The following is a 20631-nucleotide window of genomic DNA, read 5'->3' on the forward strand; positions in this document are numbered from 1 at the left end:
CCTAGTTTTGAGTCAGTAAAAATATGACTTCAAAATCTTTAAGGAGGTGTGATTATATCTGAATGTAGCATTTGTTTTGTATGTAAGCGTGGCTGCCGTTCCCCGCCTGCTGCCGACAAGTTAGGACAGCCCTGCAGCTCTCCTACATCATGTCAGGAGACAGAAGGACTTCTCTATATGTTTAGAAATCATATAACACGTTTTTACTCTTAAGCCAAGAAAGTAGGACCAAATGTGTGATGCTCTAAGACCTTTGGTCCAGTCCAACTCCCAATGTGGTACATTCCAGCAAACACTCACTATACTTGTTAATGCTTAAACTGATCTAAAGACAGAAGTCCTTTCTTTTCAACATAATTATTTGTAAGATTGATAAAGTTATCTGTCTTTCCTTATTTCTTCTTAAAAGTGATTCCATTTTCTTTTAGCACAGGATGCTCCAGCAGTTCATTTTGAGGCACATCTGTAAAACATTTTGGGAAACAATTTTTTTTAATTTTTTAAAGCCCCTTTACAGCCATGCACCAAAAACACCCACTGTTGGTTTGTACCATAAGGCATATCTTCTTATTTGCCTCATTAGCAGATTAATTTGTCGCATTTAAGCCAGACTGTGTTTGTTATACAAAGGACTTTACAAATAATACACCTAACACTTATTATATAATTGGCATATCTTCCTTGAAGTATAAAGTGCATTTTGTCCGGAACATTTTGTAGATGTTAATGGCTTATTCCTATGTAGACATTATGCTGATCTCTTAGCGTCTTTGGCTTAAGGCTTAAAATAAGTTTCTGTCTTATGCGATCTTTGATCTGCAACAATAAAAAGTAACTTTGTATTTTGTCCGCAGGTGTCATGAAGGGGAAATTATGTCTTTTCTCCTGAAGCAGATTCCTCTCAAAGCTATTGCCACACTTAAAATGAAGGTGCCACTTTTCTGCTTCTCGCTAAGCCTTTGATGAGATAGCGGTGCAGACAGTAGTATGTGTGTGTATAGTCCTACATGGGGAAGTATGATTGTATGTGTATGTGCACACTTTACGAAGGCAGCAGTAAACAGTCATCAGTGAGAAGTGATGTGGTGACGCAGGATTAGACTAAATCCAAGAGAAGAAAGTGGAGCAGTGTCACTTTCCCCTCTTAGATCACGAACACAGCTGGTTTGAGGGCTGGACTGTGAACAGAGACTTTCTGCCAGGTGATACGTCATCGTTCAGTCCAGCTTTTTCAAATCTAGCTCTGTAGTTGGCTCTACAGCAGCTGAAAGTCCACAAAGTGAATGTTGCTTCTATCCTTTGAAACAATCGACTTTATACAGCTGTTTGAACTAGGGCTGTCTGCTCCATATCAACCATGTAGCTTGTTTATTGTACATTTGCTGGGTATGTTACACACGTTTTGACACAGTTAGTGACTTGCTGGTTAACAAAGTGAAGAATTTGTGCTAGACATGGACTGATTCAGTGCAAAGTAGTACATCGCACACACTTCACTAAGCTCAGGCTCTCTAAAATATATAAGGAAGTGGACCCAACTTGTGATAGATGTAGCCAAGCACCGGCGAGTCACGCACACATGTTCTGGTCATGTCCGGTCTTACACTCTTATTGAACTGACATCTTTAGATCACTGTCAGAAATTACTGGAAAACCGGTCGCTCCTAATGCCATGACCGCAGTGTTTGGTGTAACCCCACCCACATGTCCACTCTCTTCTCTGGAGACAGCCTACATAGCCTTTGTTACCTTACTAGCCAGATGCCTGATATTGCTCATGTGGAAGTCTCCAACATCCCCTTCACACACCTCGTGGTTAAAAGAAGTCCTAAATTCAGCCAAACTCGAGAAAATAAGGTGCATACTGAGGGGCTCCTTGGAGAAATTCCACAAGATGTGGAACCCCTTCTACAAGTATATACGGGAGCTGGACATGCCGGATGTCTCTGTACAATAGGGTGGTGGACCTGCGGTGTTAAACTGTGATTAGTGGGTGGCTGACTGACCAACAAGTGCTATGTTTTTATTTTATTTGATATATTTGGTCTTTTTGTTCCATTTATACACATTGTTTGATCTCTACCTTTGCATTATGGTATTAATAATGGACTTAGACTCAGAGCCCTTAGATTTTGACTTTTTTTTTTGTCCTGTCCATTTTTTGGTTTGTTTTATTTATTTATTTAATAATTTATTTAATAATTTTTTAATCCTGTCGGACTCAAATCACACTGATGTCATCCTAACTTGTTTGCCTGGCTGTTTGTTGATAAAAAATAAAATAAAAAGTTTAAAAAAAAAAAAAAAAAAAAGTGAAGAATGAAGTATCTGAAGAGCTAGCTTTGTTTGTGCAATAACAATAAAGTGTAATCTAATCTAATCAAATCAAATCAAAGGACACAGAGTTTTATAAAGTTATGGCCTTAGTCATGACAATTCGACCTTGGTTGAACTCCTGCATGGAAACAAAAAAAGGGAAATGAACTTCTACTGACCTTACATGAACCAGATGTTTGTACATTGGCCTTATTCCTTTTTTGTTCCTATATGGTTCTGTCTCTTATGTGAAACCTAGACATACTTCCTGAAAACATAATTATTTTCCCACATCGTCCTTTCTTAAACTCTTTTAAATGAGAACTGGGCCAGGAGATGACAACATGCCTCCCAGAAGAAGTAGTGACTCACTTTCAGGAAACATACTGGAAATGTTGAATAATGTGGGACAATCATCTAATTCGGAAACACACCATCATTGCTATGAACTGTTGACTCGGCGAAAGTTGAACTGCAAGAATTAGAAGGTGATGTGGTATCATTTGTTTAAAAATAGAGAAACGGAATATTAAGAACTAACGGTTGGACTTTTCCACAGCTTCTGTTGAATGTGGTGATTGAGAATAATAGGACTATAATATGCAAAACCTTATCCATATAACTATAGGGAGTCAAAACGGCTAATGCTTTATAGTTGCAACAGGAAAATGAGCTTGAATTGTGTGAAACTTTTGTGACAGGATGTGATTCTGTTTGTCCCTGCAGGTTATAGAAAGAGACAGAATGAGGAAGTTCCTGTCTTTCGCCCTCTGTGCTCTACTCTGCTGCTGCTGGACAACACAGGCAGAGATCTTCACTTCCATAAGTAGGTTTTGATTGTTATGTGCAAATGTACAATTATTCTCCTTCCATATTTCCTTTGGTCAATTAGGGGAGTTTCTTAACTCAGTGTGGGTGTTATTATGGGCCCCACCCTCTCTTTCAACTCCCACATCCGGTCCATAACAAAATCCGCCTTGTTTCACCTCAAAACATATCAAGACTACGGCCCTCACTTCCCGACACAGAAGCAGAAACACTTATTCACGCCTCAAATCACCTCTCGTCTGGACTACACCAAGCCCCGGCAGCACCTCCCCCCTACCCTCCGTCCCCTCCTCTGGCTCCAGGTCAAGTCCCACATCCTCTACAAACTCCTCCTCCTCACCTACAAATCTCTCCTTGAACTAGCCCCCTTCATTCCTCACCGACCTCCTGCCCACCTACACCCCCTCCCGACATCTGCGGTCCTCTGATTCAGGTCCCTCCCCCACACCAAACTAAAAACCTTTGACAACAGAGCTTTCAGTGTTGTAGCCCCTGGAACTTCCTCCCCATTGAAATCAGGACTGCTGACTCGGTGGATATTTTCAAAAAAGCACTCAAAACACATCTGTTAGTCAAGGCCTTCAGCCTCAGTTAACTTTCTACTCTAGCCTTTGTTCAATCTGTTTTTTATCATCTTATTTCCTCGCCCCTGTTGTGTGACTGTTTTCCTTTTTGTCCCCCCCCCCGGCCCCTCGTCCTATTGTAAAGCTTCCTTGGGTTCCTTGATAGGCGCTATGTAGATCCAAGTTATTATTATTATTAGTGTGTCAAAATTCCAATTATTACAATAATGCTTTTCATTTCAAAGGTGACATTGTGGTACTTAGCTATAAATATGTATATTGAACTTAGAAGGCAGATAATAACATGCATGTCTCTATGAAAGCAACACTCAACTCTTATGGTGATCAAAATAATGAATGATGCATTGATGGAGAACACTGCTAAAATAACATTTGACTTTTTTATGTAATTATGTCACCTTTTTTCCATCCCATTTAATCCGGATGCACATCATCTCATTTTAGTTATTTGAAAAAAAACTTTCTAATAGTCATAATCATAATAGTTTGATTGATTGTTTTCCTGAATAGGGGCATCAGCAGCTCAGGAATGTCTTCACTTTCCCATAAAAAACGTCTTTAGAAGGAGGATGTGGTGAAGAGGCCCGTTAAGTCTGAATTTATTTTGAATAAAACTGAAAACACTTTTAAGAGAAATCCGTGTGGTCCACTTACGCCTTAAATAGAATTTGTAAAAAAAGAAAAAAGTTGTGTGCGTGATGCAGAAAAAACATCAGCATGATTTATGCAGGTCAAATATAAATCTCTTTCTCCACCTTTTACAATAAACAATAATACAATCATGCAAATATCCCCCAATATCCTTTGTCCAATTCATTCCTATGTAGTATGTGAGCGGATCAGTGATTTATAAAAACTGCACATATGCTATGTATACATTCATTGTATTAGTCATTTGAATACCCTTGATTCAGAATCGATGAAAGTGTTTCCTTATTCCTCCTCCCTGTCAACCCCATGTATATTTAACTTCGGTTAACATGCAGTCTGTAAAGTTCAGGTTCATCTCCTGCATGGGCTCATGTGTGCTTGGGATTTGCAAGGAAAAAAGATTGTAATTTAAACAAATGTAAGTAAATACAGAGGGTGATGCTGATGTTATCTCTAGTGACACCTCACACTCACCTTCAGTCTCTCTCTCTCTCTCTCTCTCTCTCTCTCTCTCTCTCTCTCTCTCTCTCTCTCTCTCTCTCTCTCTCTCTCTCTCTCTCTCTCTCTCTGCAGGCCAAATGACGGACCTGATCTACACGGAGAAAGAGTTGGTCCAGTCTCTGGGTGAATACATAAAAGCAGAGGAGTCCAAACTTTCTGCCATCAAAAGGTATACTTAAACCCTGTTACTTGACAACAACCCAAATAACAACTAAACGAGTTGCTCAAGTACTGCACTGGATTACAATACAAAAAAAACTGTTGTTTGGTAGATTATTTCCATGTTAAGCTCATTTATGCCATTCATTTATGCTTGTACAATACTACATTTAATAGGAAATAGGTTTATGTAGAGGAAACTTCTGTGTAGCAATGCAGTGGGAGTCACCGACTCAGGAAAGAGACACGGGAAGAGCAGGAGCTTTGATGTCAAACACTAAGAATAATCTAGATGCTTCAGTAATGAACAATTACAGGCCCATATCAAACCTGCCATTTCTAGGTAAAATCAGTGAAAAAGTTGTTTTTCAACAGTTGAGTAATTTATTGCATTTAAATAGTTGTTTTGATGTGTTCCAGTCAGGCTTTCGTCCAAACCACAGCACTGAGACTGCTCTTGTAAAGGTCTTCAATGACATCCACTTAAACACAGACAGTGGCAGAACTTCAGTGTTAGTATTATTAGATATCAGTGCTGCGTTTGACACTGTTAACCACAACATATTACTCGACCGACTAGAAAACTGGGTGGGACTTTCGAAAACAGTTCTAAATTGGTTTGAATCCTACTTAAAGGACAGAAACAACTTTGTTTCTATAGGTAAATACACATCTGAGTTGACAAATATGACATGTGGGGTACCTCAAGGCTCCATCTTGGGGCCTCTTCTCTTTAACATCTACATGCTACCACTGGCTCAGATAATGAAAAACAACAAAATAAGTTACCATAGCTATGCGGATGACACACAAATTTACGTAACAATTTCACCAGGAGACTATGCTCCAATTCAAACACTGAGTAAGTGCATTGAACAAATCAATGACTGGATGTGTCAGAACTTTCTCCAATTAAACAAAGATAAAACTGAGGTAATGGTTTTTGGAGCCAAGGCAGAACGTATAAAAGTTAGCGCTGAGCTTCAGTCTGCAATGTTCAAAACAACAGATAAAGCCAGAAATCTAGGTGTAGTCATGGACTCTGACCTGAGTTTCAACAGTCACATTAAAACAGTTACTAAATCAGCCTACTATCACCTAAAGAATATATCTAGGATTAAAAGACTAATGTCACAGCAGGATTTGGAAAAACTTGTCCATGCTTTTATCTTCAGTAGACTGGACTACTGCAATGGTGTCTTCACAGGTCTCACTAAAATATCTATTAGAAAGCTGCAGCTGATTCAGAACGCCGCTGCTCGAGTCCTCACTAACACTAAGAAAGTGGATCACATCACTCCTGTTCTGAAGTCTTTACACTGGCTTCCTGTGTGTCAAAGAATAGATTTCAAAATACTGCTGCTGGTTTATAAAGCTTTGAATGGATTAGGCCCACAATACATTTCTGACCTACTGCTAAATTATGAACCATCCAGATCTCTCAGGTCTTCAGGGACTGGTCAGCTTTCTGTCCCCAGAGTCAGAACTAAACATGGTAAAGCAGCGTTCAGTTATTATGCTCCAAATATCTGGAACAAACTCCCTGAAAACTGCAGGTCCGCTGCAACTCTTACTATTTTTAAATCCACACTAAAGACTTTTCTTTTTGCCGCTGCTTTTAATTGAACTATTCACATCTTAAACTGCACTGTAACTTTTATCCATGTATTTTTTCTTTTAATGTTTCTTTTATTATCTTTTATTTTTAATGACTGATTTTAAATGCCATTTTCTTAATGTCTTTCGTTTTTTGTAAAGCACTTTGAATTGCCTTGTGTCGAAAGGTGCTATATAAATAAACTTGCCTTGCCTTGATGGTTTATTTGGAGCTTCGGCCGGAGAATTCACATCACAAGTCCAAGAGCCAGAGGTTCTGACTTCACGGTAGAGTTGCCACGTCAATTCTGGAGCGCCTCTCTCTCGTTAGCCCATTTAACTGGTATCGCAGAGAGTAATCAACATATTTGAGAAGATAGCCTAAACAGTTGGGAACACTGAGTTACTTGCGTCTGACACTTATGGCCTCGAAGATTTCACATCTTGGAGTCCACAAACGCAGAGAAGGAAGTGTCCCAGTGTACCCACAACAATAAACCATCTGTGACCTAGGGTTGCCCGGTCATAGAATTGGAATAACAACATTATGGCTGAAGCAGCCGATCTCCTTAAAGGAGATAACAGACGTCAGGGTTGGTCATGCACGTCATATCTAGGAGTCTAGGACAATTATTTCCCTAACAGTTTACTTTGTTTCCCACTACAGTTGACTGAGTTTCAGATGACTATTTACTTCCCAGATTTAGATTCAAAATAAAACATTTACGATGGGCTTATAAAACAAAACACATAGTCAAAGATGAAACCAGTGGAACATAAGAGAACATGATCTAACATGGTAGGGTAATACAAGTTAGACAACCACTAAAGACTTTTATTATTAACAAATCTCTTGCTGAACAGATATGAAGATACAGATTTGTTAGTGTTATGACTGTTGCTGAATAGATTTGATTTATATGTATAATATGTGGAATAATGTTGTAATCCATAAAAAAGGTTATTTTTCAACATTATTAAACAGTATCTTGGTTTGTCGACATAACACGAATAAAGACCAATATGGATAGCATTTACAGTGACGAGCTGATATACTGCATTTAAACTCAGTTTGATAGATTACTTTGGTGATTCTCCAACTTGGAGTCAGCCCCTCCTCAATTGAAGATGACCGTGAGAGGAGGTGAGATGATTGATGGGAAGATGACTGGTGGGGGAGAGAGGAGGCGGACTCTGTGGTTACACATGATTACATATATCAGAGGTAAAGAACCCAACATCTTGCCTGTCTGTTTCATAGCTGGGCCAACAAACTGGACGCTCTGACCAGATTGTCCATCTCAGACCCAGAGGGATACCTGGCCCACCCTGTGAACGCCTACAAACTGATGAAGAGGCTCAACACAGAGTGGTCCGAGCTGGAAACCCTGGTGCTGCAGAACCCCTCTGAAGGTGAGGGGGGGAAAGGGAGGGAAATGAGCAAGGAAGGAAGGAGTGGAGCTGGACAAGAGTGGTGTGATTTCTTCTTGCTTGGATCTCCATGTGATATTAATGCTCACAATTAAGTTTAAAACAATGACACAAATCAATCACATCACCAAGTTTGACCCAATGTTGTTCCTGTACTAGCAGCCTAGATGTTTACTATGAATCCCATGGATTAAAAAAGGTAAAGATAGCAAAAGAACAAGACACATGCATTGACTTGAGACCACTGGACACCAGTAAGACCCATAACTACCTCCACCATAACTGCTGCAGACAGATGATGAATAACTGAGAAAAGGGCATTTTGCCGAAGCATGTGCCAGTTTTCGTAACATTTTAAATTATCATTTGTCACAAATGATTACATTTTAAAGATTGACAGCACTAGTTATAATACTATTGTTATGATAGATCAGTCAAGGAGAAAAATGTCTTGCTTTATTTGCGTGAAATGTACTCCTGGAGTCTGTTTTTTGGCAACATGAATCTATGGGCCTGTTGCCTGGCTGGGATTCTACAGACATTTCCTGTGATACGAGCTATGCCAGCTTGAAAGCGTATCATACAAGTAGTATTATTATCATCCAAGTAGTATTATTATCATCCAGTGAAGTTTCTCCTTTCTCTTTGCATTTACTGACGAAACATCTGAAAAGAACTGAAATTAAGCTCAAGCAGAAACTACTTAAACCAGATCCGATATGTAATTGCATTACTTTATGCTGCCTTTGCAAACATTTCCAATCCCATTGACATTGTATGTATTCATACCATGCCTAATTATCTCTTCACGCTGTATAACGCATCTGAAGGGCAGCATTCAACACTTGCTTTATCGTACTCTCAGCACAAGCAGAAAGCAAGCAGTGAACAGTATCTCTAATCCAGCGTGGATGTGAGCAGAGTGATTACGGCCTGGACTGCAGGGAGGAATTTTCGGCTGAACTGCTCTGCTCACATACTTCCAGAATAAACACAGAGAGCAACGAGGCCGTCATGTTTTAGCCCCAGCTGTTCCTCATCGCCGCATATGTTGGACATGTTCTCTCTTTGTGTTTGTTTGGACCTGAAAGCGTGCGCGCGCGCGCGCGTGTGTGTGTGTGTGTGTGTGTGTGTGTGTGTGTGGCAGATAGTTTAAGCATGCATGTGTCATCGAGATTAACTGAATATGTGGCGATGAGTCAGAGAGAGAAAGAGCGTGAAAGAGACCAGATTTAAACCTTATAAACATAAGCATTTACTGTATAAGACAATATTTGGATTTAGTATGTTTAATTATTTTACATAAGCAGGTTGTGTTGTAAAGAACATGCATACCCATATTAATTTGTTGCCTCTTTCATAACACGGGTGAATGCACATGAAGTCATTTGAAAGATAAGAAGATTACACATACCGCTGAATACCACAGAGCATGTACAGAAAATATTTAATGAAAATGTAACATCAGCCCTGAGGAATTCCTTTTATGATTTCCCAGGATTTACTGAGCAGCAGATGGTGATATCTAATGAGGAAATAATGGGAATAAGAAGATCTGTGGGTTATAAGCATGAATACAGTACATCAAAGATATTGGCAATGGCAGTTGCAACCTTTGTTTTCATTACTTGCTGCAAACACAAGCAGAAAAGAAAGACAAAGACTAAAACATTTCATAAGAAGTAAATAGTTGATTTGAAATTTTATTATTAAATGCATGTCATTTTGATTAATTATACCAACACCTTTTATATTTTACTTTAGCGTAAGAGGATAATTGACTGAAATCAAGTAATCGAGTAAGGTTTTCTTTTTCAACACTAATCCAACATTAAATTAAAACAGCATATTTGAACAAAGTATATGCTAACTTTTGGCTTTTTTGGAAAAATACAACATTAAATAGTTATAGCTTTAGTGTTGAAAATGAACAGGCTCGATGTCATTCTTGTTTTTTTTACTAAATCATTCATTTACTTCTACCCTGACATTGCCAGCCTAACTTTTTATTTTCTGTCTTCTCAGGGTTCATTTCCAACATGTCCATACACAGGCAGTTCTTCCCAGATGAGGAGGATGAGAAGGGTGCAGCCAAGGCGCTGATGCGTCTTCAGGACACGTACCAACTGGATTCTGAGGCCTTCTCCAAAGGAAAGCTGCCAGGTAACCAAAGAGAGAACATGAGTACACAAGAGGATATAGTCAGTGTGTACATTTCTGCAAGAAAGACAGGAAGGCTCACTGAACCCACCTATAATAAGCCTTTTATATTAATGGTTTGTTTATTTGATATAAACACGATTGTGTGCATAAGTAGTTTGGGTTTTGGCCCTCCTGATATGGAACATTTTTGTGAAATGAGGTGAAGTTGAGGACCCCTCACTTCACTCCCAAGGGTTGGGGCTTGGATTTAAGGTTAGTGTTAATTAAAGGTGGGGTTGGAGATTAAGGGATTCTTTTAGGGTTAATATTTTGGTTCTGTTCATTACAAATGACTCAGTTATAGTTGCATCATACACAGACACATGTTGAATCCGTTGTTCCTTAAGTTTACGTTTATTTGTTACATGACTCTCATCCAGTAAGGTTTAGCGTTTTATACTACTTGGTGTTGCAACAGTGCGAAACCCTCAAATTGTACAGAGATTGTCTTTAAAATCTTATATATGTTGGGGAAATATTTTCCAAAGCCCATAACTTTGACCCAGTTTATCAGTTCAAACTGTCCTGACTGAGCACAGGCACCTGTAACCTTGGCTGCTGTGCTCTCAGTGTTTTGTCTCCCTGTTCCTGCCTGTTGGTGTCAGCTGATAGAGGTGTTATGATTCTATCTTGTTATGCACAATGTTGATTATTCTCTCTGAACTAGCTAAATACACGGGTCTGGGGTAGAGTTCTTCAGAATTGACGTGGCAACTGTACCGTGAAGTCAGAACCTCTGGCTCTTGGACTTGTTTTGTGAATTCTCCGGCCGAAGCTCCTAAATAAACCATCAGTGTTTGACATCAGAGCTCCAGCTCTCCCCGTGTCCTTCCTGAGTCGGTGACTCCCACTGCATTGCTACACAGAAGTTTTCCCCCACAATGTATGTATATATATATATATATATATATATATAAATATGTATATATATATACCCAGGATGGATACATTATATTTAGATTTTTTCTAATAATAATAATAATAATAATAATAATTGTATAATACTTTTTCCTACAAAATTGATTTAGACCCAAAATATTGCATATACTTTACAAAAATAATGCTAAAAAACGTTTAGTCCAAACTCATCAATGAAATCATACAAATATGTCGTGTAGAACATGATCTTGGGTAGGTAAAGATATTACACAATATTGTCTGCTTTTTAATGTATTGAATTTTGCCACAGGTATTCACTCCAATGTCATGCTGACGGTGGAGGACTGCTTCGATATGGGGAAGACGGCGTATAATGACGCAGACTATTACCATTCTGTGCTGTGGATGCAGCAGTCCCTAAAGCAGCTGGATGCCGGGGAGGAAACAGAGGTTGCCAAGGGCGACATATTAGACTACCTCAGCTACTCTGTTTACCAAATGGGTGACCTACCTCGAGCCATTGAGCTGACACGGCGACTGGTGGCTATTGGTAAGATGCAACATGGGAAAGTGTACAGACAAAACCTAGAAGCTCAAATCAGTGTGCACACTCTTTCACATTACATCATTAAAAAATCTGTCATTCATTTACTGTCATGCATGAGTCAATCTTTTATGCAGCCAAAAGGGGGTGAATGAGTTCATGGAATTTATTTTTAGAAATCAAAAAGGGAAACTGTATTTAAAGATCACTTAACCCACATACACAGACATACAGACACCAGTGAGCTGACCAATAAGGCAGCACTCCTCCACCATGGGCTAATTGATAGGTTGTCTTCTTGCTATTTCACTAATGCCTACAGTACACTCTCCTTTCACTGCAGTGGAGCTCTTGGCTTGCCATAGCAGCAGGGTGTTCTCCATACAAAGGAAGAGCCCGCGGTTTGTAACTGTTATTTTAGGCCCGTCCACACGGAGATGAAAACGAACCGAATTCGATATCATAAAAGTATTCCGTCCACATGGAATCGGCTCAAGAAACGTGTCCGTCCACACGAGACCGCTCGACCCGCTGGAGACGTTGTAGTACATATACCGGGCCTGTAAGTGGCGCTGTACTTCCGCCACAAAATACACCAAAAGCAGTGAAGAAGACCGATGACGATTATTATTATATTAAATTATTATTTTTGCTGATGGTTGTGGTAGAGGAGCTGTAGAGCACGAACGCAACCCTGTGATCCGCCATTGTTGTTGTTGGCGAACGGGGGTAAGCAGGAAAGGTGAGGCTATGGCGTCATCGTTTTCAGGGAATGATCGTATAGGGCAGTGTTTCTCAAACTTTTTCATACCAAGGACCACTTAACCAATAAAAAAACACTCGCGGACCACCTAACCCCACAAATATCCAAAAACACATAGTTTTTTACAAATCGCCTGGAAATGGTACAAACAAGTGGCAACATGTGTGATGAATGTGTTTATCTGGGCTATATCATGCAATCAAAAGTGAAACTTAAGCTCGCTCCATTGCGGAGATATTCCCGCGAGAGTACGGAAAACTTAAATTTATTTATTTATTTCAAATGTGAAATGTTACCAATATACTCACGGACCACTAGGGGGCGCTCACGGACCACCAGTGGTCCGCGGACCACACTTTGAGAAGCACTGGTATAGGGTGTACACACAGAGTCGCAAGCATTTCGTCTTCAGACCTACCCACTTTGGGAGCCGTTATCAACAGGGCCGTCCCTTCCAACAGGCAGATCACACAGACTGCGTGGGGCCTCACCTTGAGGATGGAGCGCTAATTGATAATAAGCGCACCTATGCGCTTATTATTAGTGTGGCGCGGCACGGTTTCGGGCCTGTGTTCCACTAGCACCGCCACCCCCCGTGTCGGCGCTCGCGAAACAGAGGGCCTCTATTCGGGCTCCGAATCCGCTTTTCCGTGTCGAGCCGTCTATACCAGGGGTCTCCAACACGTAGATCGCGAGTGACCGGTAGCTCGCAAGCCCTCAATAAGTAACATGTCCCCCCCACCTTTCCAAATCCCGTTTGTGCCTCCCACTTTACAAATATGTTTATTATTTTTTTTAACGCAAGCCGTCATCGCCACGGAGGAGCACACAGCCTCTGTGAGCGAGCGAGACAGAGAGAGCGAGAGAGCACACCTTTATCTATTTAATATAGTTGTAAAAAATAAAGTAAGAAATCATTCCAATACGTACTATAGGAAAGTAAAAAAAAAAACAGTTTAAAAGGGGAGTGATTAGTAAAATATGCATAAATAAAAAGAAAGAATGTTAACTAGGTAACATAAGATAAGAATAAACACGTTTAAATGATTTTTTTTGTTGTTGTTGTGGTTTTGATCATATTCTAAAGATGTTTGGATTATTGAAAAGTATACAGCTCCCTTTCATCTGAGTGTTGAGAGCTGTGTCCATAAATTCATTTTGTGCTCAAAGTGCACCAGATTGATGCATTTAACTTCAACATTTAAAAAAAAAAATCTTCCCGGGGGTGCAAGCCCCAGGACCCCCCTAGAGGAGGTGAGGACCCCCCTAGAGGAGGTGAGGTCCACCCCCAAATAAAGCAGGTTAAAATAATTAAATTGCATACATGTTATTTTAGTAAACACTGAAAACGAGTCCCACAGACCCAAACAGCACACAAAGGTTAAAGGTAAGCATATAATAATGTTAAAATGTGCTAAATATATACACTGCAAAAAACAAAAAAAAGAGGAGTAAAAGTAGCTCACGACTTGTTTTATTTTTTGAAAGTAGCTCTCATCCTAAAAAAGGTTGGAGAGCCCTGGTCTATACAATAGAGAACGTTAGCAGATTCAACTGATAAAAATAAACTATACAACTGGAAGTGCAGTAAAAAATGTAACATACAAGTCAGAGGTAAAACAAATGCACATAACCGACATATATAAAAACACATTATTGATACAGTGAGGTGCAAAACAGCCAGACTACATAGTGTGAGGAGAATCATGGACAAAATGCAAGACAAAAACAATTGTGTGGCCCTTTTGTCACCCACACAAATATTGGTAAACATAGAGCCAGTCATTAATCCATACATCAACGTTTGTTTCTTTAGCATTTCTCCATTATTTAAAACTGTTTATTTACTTTGTGTTACTAAATTAGTGTACTTCAGTGCTGTTGGAAAATAGCATACATACTCATTTATGTTGTTTATTGAATCCTCATTTCAGAAGTCTGAAATTCCCTTCAACAAAAATAATGAAATGCACATTTTTGTCCAGCAAGTCGATACTTAAGATACCCTCTGTTTACTGTAACTTTGGTACACACAAGGCAGCTTTGTTCCTACATAAAAATAACCAGGGGCAGAGTATGTTGCTGTAATTCATCTGATTACTAATGAACTAGTGCATGTCCACAGACTTCCACAAGGTAGTGTGCTTTTTCTACTTTCTGTACTTTCTGTAATTGCTTAAATACCTCAAATAATATCTAAAGCACACAAGGGACTCTTCATGGGAAATATTAAGATCATTTTCTTTATTCACCATTACAAAAAGCACACCATCAGCTACTCCATTGCTAAGCAAAGACCTGCATTTATAAATGTGACTAAATAACATAACTGTTGAAGAAGAAATGCAAAATACCAAGTGCTAAAAGATTCTATATAGTCATTATAGCTGTTCAGATCAAAGTAGAGGAGTAAAAGGTACAATATGTCTTCTGAGATATAGTGGAGTAGAAGTATAAAGCTTATTTAAAAGATAACACTCATGAAGTCGACAAAATGTTGTACTCAATTCAGTCATAATTAAACCATACAGTACTAGGTCAAATAAATAAACTATCAAAGCTATACAAATCACTTTTATAAAATGTGGCCATATAGTAAACATCAACACAGATTCTCCTCTGCTTTACAGGTGATTCCACTTCGGAGTAGAAATGTTTCACTCATGACCAACATTTTCTTGTATTGGCAGATCCCAGCCACCAGAGGGCAGGAGGAAACCTGCGTTATTTTGAGGGCTTGCTTACCAAGCAGCTCAGCGAGCTGAACCAGGAGGACTACCCGCCGCCCTCTGAGGAGCCCATCCAGCTGGGAACCTACACCAGACCCAAAGACCACCTCCCAGAGAGAGACGTCTACGAAGCTCTCTGCAGAGGAGAGGGGCTCGGAATGGTGAGACATAACATAAGGACAAAAAAAATGCTCATTGATAAAAAATCTATAATATAAAGAGGAAGTCAAAATTACTAGATCTCTACCTACTTTTCTGAGGTGTACATTTGAAGTGAGCAAATACCTATTTTGACATTTAGATTAGAGCTTCAATAACAAATAAAGGAATTGATGTAATATACAAGAGCAATGTTAAGAAACCTGCAGTAAAGTGACAGTTATAATAGCAAGCTTGCAATTACTGCAGGCATAAACACCCCTTTCACAAAGACGGATTCTATGGTTGTCGAGCAATTCTGGGAAGAAAAGGCTGATAAAACCCATTTAGAGCTATGATCGATGTGGCGTGTTTATAGCAAAATGTTCCACTTAAGCTAATAAAAGCTCTGTTCTGCTCTGCTCTGATGTTTTACTGGGAAATATTTGAGGTTACCAAGTATACAGGACAAGGATTTATTTTCCATACAAGCAACATTTTGTTAAAAACCTGTATGTGTGCACCTGAAGCGAGCACAGGCTTCCAAGGTCAATCCTTTCCATGTGACATTAGATTCCAGCAGCAGTGTGGCAGACATTTCAAATCTGATTTCACTTCTCCTAAATAAATCCTCTCTTCATAATGTTTCTGTTTATCTTGTATGTTTGACCAGAATGACGTGAGGCGCAGCCACTTGTACTGCCGCTACCAGGATAGAAACAGGAACCCTCGTCTCCTGCTGAAGCCCATAAAAGAGGAGGATGAGTGGGACAGCCCCCGCATCGTACGCTACCTGGACGTCCTGTCACACGAGGAGACTGAGAGGATTAAGCAGCTGGCCAAACCCAGGGTGAGACAAGAAGCAATACATCAATGATAATACATCTAAACATTCTGCACTCAACCCAGGACATAACACTAAATCCTGTACAGTGACCTTAGTACTTTTAAAGGAAACAAAATACTAAAGTTTTCATGATATTTAACACTTAATTCAGAACAAAAAAATCCTAAAGCCATGAGCTTGTAAGGTGATGAAGTGCAGCTTCTTTGTTCAAAGATAAGTTGTACAAAGCAATAGTTTTTTACATTTGGAATGTATAAAAAGGTGTTTATTTAGAGAAAAGCGTCTGAATCAGCAATATGTATATAGACTTACCAACATGTTGATAAATTGAATAAGTGGACACACTCTTCTGCGTAATGTTTATGATAAACATAATCATCAATAATTGTATATCTGTGTGTTCTTCATAAGCTTGCCAGAGCTACTGTCCGTGACCCCAAAACAGGCGTCCTGACCACAGCCAACTACAGAGTGTCCAAAAGGTAAAAGGTTTTTGGAAGCACTTTTGAGGATTACAAGCATTAAAGAGCTTACTGTTAACCGATTTTCTTTTATTTAGTATTGATACTATTTGCCGTGTAATTCAGGTTATTCAGGGTTTAGCCTTTGCCTTTTACCCAAACTACATCCTCATTCTGCTGTGAAACCTGTGCTTATTCTTTGATTCCAGTCAATCTGTGACTATAACTCTGTCAGTAGTAATTATACGGAATGTGTCACACCTGTGGGTGCGACATGTCTGCTATACAGTACCAGTGAAAAGTGTGGACACACCTTTTCATTCAATGGTTTTTGTTAATTTGTTCCCACTTTGTAGATTAATACTGAAGACATAACAACTATGAAAGAACACATATCATCATCATCACTTTTTCGTTTACTAGATAATTCCATATGTGTTCTTTTATAGTTTTGATGTCTTCAGTATTAATTTACAATGTAGAAAATAATTCAAATAAATAAAAAACTTCGAATGAGAAGGTGTGTCCAAACTTTTGACTGGTACTGTATGTCACAGACAAAGACACACACACACACACACACACACACACACACACACACACACACACACACACACACACACACACACACACACACACACACACACACACACACACACACACACACACACACACACACACACACACACACACACACACACACACACACACACACACACACACACACACACACACACACACACACACACACACACACACACACACACACACACACACACACACACACACACACACACTTGCTTTGCTTGCTTATGGTTGTCCATCGAATCCGATGATGACGTCCACTTCTATCGGTGAATTCTTTGGTGGCTGAATAGCCCTATCCTGGACCCACACATCATATTGCAGGTAGGACAAGTGTATGTGGTGGTAGTAGCAACGGCAACTATAGGCGTGTTCCTCCTGAGTCTCCTCTCCTGTCTCCTGGCTGTCATTTCCTCCTCCAGCATTTGGGTCCCATCCAGGCACAGCTGGCGCCAGGTGTTACGGTCAGCAGCAGCGTCCTCCAGGGCCTCGGGTCTGATTTTACATTTCTTTAACGCAGTCTTCAGCTGGTCTTTATAGCGCTTCTTCTGCCCTCCAGCAGAGCATCGACCATGGTGTAGCTGGCCATATAGCACTCTGCGAGGCAGGAGGTTTGAGGGCATCCTTACTACATGGCCCAGCAATCGTAGCGGGTGCTGAGTAATTGTGGCCTCAATACTCCTGCAGTTGGTCTTCGAGAGTACTTCAGAGTGGGGCACACGATCACGCCAGGTGATTCCCAGGATGTGCTGAAGGCAGCGTATGTGGAACTGGCCCTGATGTGGCGGCTCTAAGTTACCCAGGCTTCGCAGCTGTAAAGGAGGGTAGTGATGCAGATCGCTTGGTAGACACAGACCTTCGTGCGGAGATGGAGGTTCTTGTTTTGAAAGACCCTACGCCGGAGTCTCCCAAAAGCAGCTGATGCCTACTTTATCCTGTTTTGGACTTCATTGTCGATGGTGTTGTCTTCAGAGAGAATGCTCCCCAGGTATCTGAAGGATGGTACAACAGACAGTTGAAGCTTCAAATACATGATACAATAATAAATAGACACATGTCTGACAGAGCATAGAATAGTCTGCCAGAGTGTGCGCAGTACAATGAAAAAGCAGAGGTTATATAGGAAATGAGTGGGAACGTGAGAAATCTGTCTTCACACAGTCACATTGTTATTAGACACCTGGCCTTGAGCGGTAGATAGCATAACGGTTCTTGTGTGACTGTGTGAGTCTCCCAGTAGCCAAAGCAGCTCTGTGGCCTTGAAGCGCGTAGAAGAAAAAGAAAACAGCACATGACATTTATGAGAAGCATTTGGTTTAAGCATATAAGGATATACTTATAATTTCCACTACAACCAGCAGCAGTGAAGGTAGGTGGTGTAGATGGGATGTTGGCACTCCACTGGCAAACTACTTCCGTCTTGATGGTGTTGACGGTCAGTCCCATCCTGCTGTACGCTCTCACCGCAGCAGTAAGAACAGACTGGAGGTCTTGTGAACTGTGAGATACAAGAGCACAGTCGTCTGCATACTGTAGCTCAATGACTCTCTGCCTTTGCAGTTTGGTGGTTGCCTGGAGCCTCCTTATGTTGAAAAGGTTGCCATCTAGACGAAAGTCCACTGCCACACCGCTACTGTCCTCAATCTCCTTGTGGAGAAGCTGGGTGACACATAGCAGGAAGATGTTAAAAAGTACTGGTGCTAATACACACCCCTGCCTTACCCCTGTGTGTACAGGGAAGGGGGAAGACTCTTGTCCTCCTATAGTCACCCGAGCAGTCATTCCATCATGAAATTGGCAGAGGATGTTGCCAAACTTTTTGGGGCAGCCAAACCTGATAAGGACTTCCCATAAAAGTTCTCTCTGGACAGTGTCGAAGGCTTTGGAGAGATCGACAAAGGCCATGAACAGGTCCTGATGCTGTTCTCTGCACTTTTCCTGCAGCTGTCGAGCTGTGAAAATCATGTCTACCGTGCTCCTGCTCTTCCTAAATCCACATTGTGATTCAGGCAGTATTGACTCTGTGGTGTTTTTAATCAGCCCCTGGAGCATAACCTTTGCCAGGACCTTACCGGCGACAGCAAGGAGCGAAATACCCCTGCTGTTGCCACAGACAGCCTTGTCACCCTTGTTCTTGTAAATGGTGATAACATTGGCGTCTCTCCATTGTTGTGGGACGTTCTCATCAGCCCAGACCTCGGTGATGTACTTGTGTAATGCTCTTGTACAGAGGTAGCCTCCTTGTTTCAATAGCTAGGCAGGGATGTTGTCATTACCAGGGGACTTGTTGTTTTTAAGGGAACGGATAGCTGATAGGACCTCCAGGAAGGTTGGGGGCTGGTCTAGATTGTGCATAGGAGGAAGTGTAGGCAGGTCGTCAAGGACGGTGGGGTCTGCATCAGAGTCCTGATTTAGCAGGGTACCAAAATGTTCAGCCCATCTCAGCAGAATACTATGCTGGTCCTTCAGGACAGTCAGGCCATCTGCTGTTTTCAGGGGAGTGATACAGCGGCTTATTGGGCCGTAGATCTTCTTGACAGCATTGTAAAAGTTGTGCATGTCATTTTTATCCGCAAAAGACTGGATTTCGTATGCCTTTTTAGTCCACCACTCATTCTGCATGACCCGAGTAGCCCTTTGTACTTCCCGACAAATTCTCTGCCATTGCTGCCTGGTGCTACTGGACGAGGGGCTCTTTAACGTTGCCCGATGTGCTCTGTGCATGTCCTTCAGCAAGTCATGGATGGTTTCCGAGTTTTCATCAAACCAGTCTTGGTGGTTCTTGCTCTTATAGCCGATTGTTTGGGCTGCTGCCTCATAGAGAGCCGAGCTGATAGAGTTCCACTTCTGGTCCATGGTGTTCTCAGATGAGCTCAAGGACAACTCCATCCCTCCTAGTTTCTCAGCCAGGGAGCAACAAAATTCATTCCTTGCATCAGGGTTTTCCAGGCGGGTGCAATCTAGTCGCCTCCTTCTGGGTCCTTGCAGCCGCAGTGGGGGACGCACTTGCATGTGGACCTTGGCCATGATCAGACGGTGATCTGTCCAGCATTCTGCACCTCTCATGGCACGGGTGATGTGAACGTCTCTGATGTCACTTTGCCTCACAATGACATAGTCTATCAGGTGCCAGTGTTTGGAACGAGGGTGCATCCACAAAGTCTTGTATTTAGCCTTCTGCTGGAAGATAGTGTTGGTTATGGTCAGGTTATGCTCAGAGCAGAGAGTGAGTAATCTCAACCCATTTGCATTAGCCTGGCCAACTCCATGCCTGCCAAGCACTCCACTCCATATGCTGCTGTTTTGTCCCACTCTGGCGTTAAAATCACCAAGCAAGAAAATCTTGTCATTCTTGGGGATCCGGCGAAGAGCCTCGTCCAGTGACTGGTAGAAAGAGTCCTTGGCCTCACTCTCGGA

General features: G+C 41.0%; 1 protein-coding gene across 3 annotated transcripts in view; it reads left to right on the forward strand.

Annotated features, from left to right (window-relative positions):
- LOC117458386 (prolyl 4-hydroxylase subunit alpha-2-like) overlaps window positions 1–20631 on the forward strand; it is a 45584-nt gene that overhangs the window by 5566 nt on the left and 19387 nt on the right. For all 3 annotated transcript variants that reach the window (XM_034098823.2, XM_034098825.2, XM_034098824.2), the window contains exons 2-9: window positions 3043–3142; window positions 4953–5049; window positions 7897–8048; window positions 10092–10229; window positions 11458–11697; window positions 15145–15344; window positions 15995–16171; window positions 16580–16650. In XM_034098823.2, the coding sequence (XP_033954714.1) occupies window positions 3061–3142; window positions 4953–5049; window positions 7897–8048; window positions 10092–10229; window positions 11458–11697; window positions 15145–15344; window positions 15995–16171; window positions 16580–16650 (1157 nt within the window). In that variant the 5' untranslated portion in view covers window positions 3043–3060. The remainder of the gene's footprint in view (window positions 1–3042; window positions 3143–4952; window positions 5050–7896; window positions 8049–10091; window positions 10230–11457; window positions 11698–15144; window positions 15345–15994; window positions 16172–16579; window positions 16651–20631) is intronic.

Source organism: Pseudochaenichthys georgianus, chromosome 14, assembly GCF_902827115.2.
Source record: "Pseudochaenichthys georgianus chromosome 14, fPseGeo1.2, whole genome shotgun sequence".
NCBI lineage: Eukaryota > Metazoa > Chordata > Actinopteri > Perciformes > Channichthyidae > Pseudochaenichthys > Pseudochaenichthys georgianus.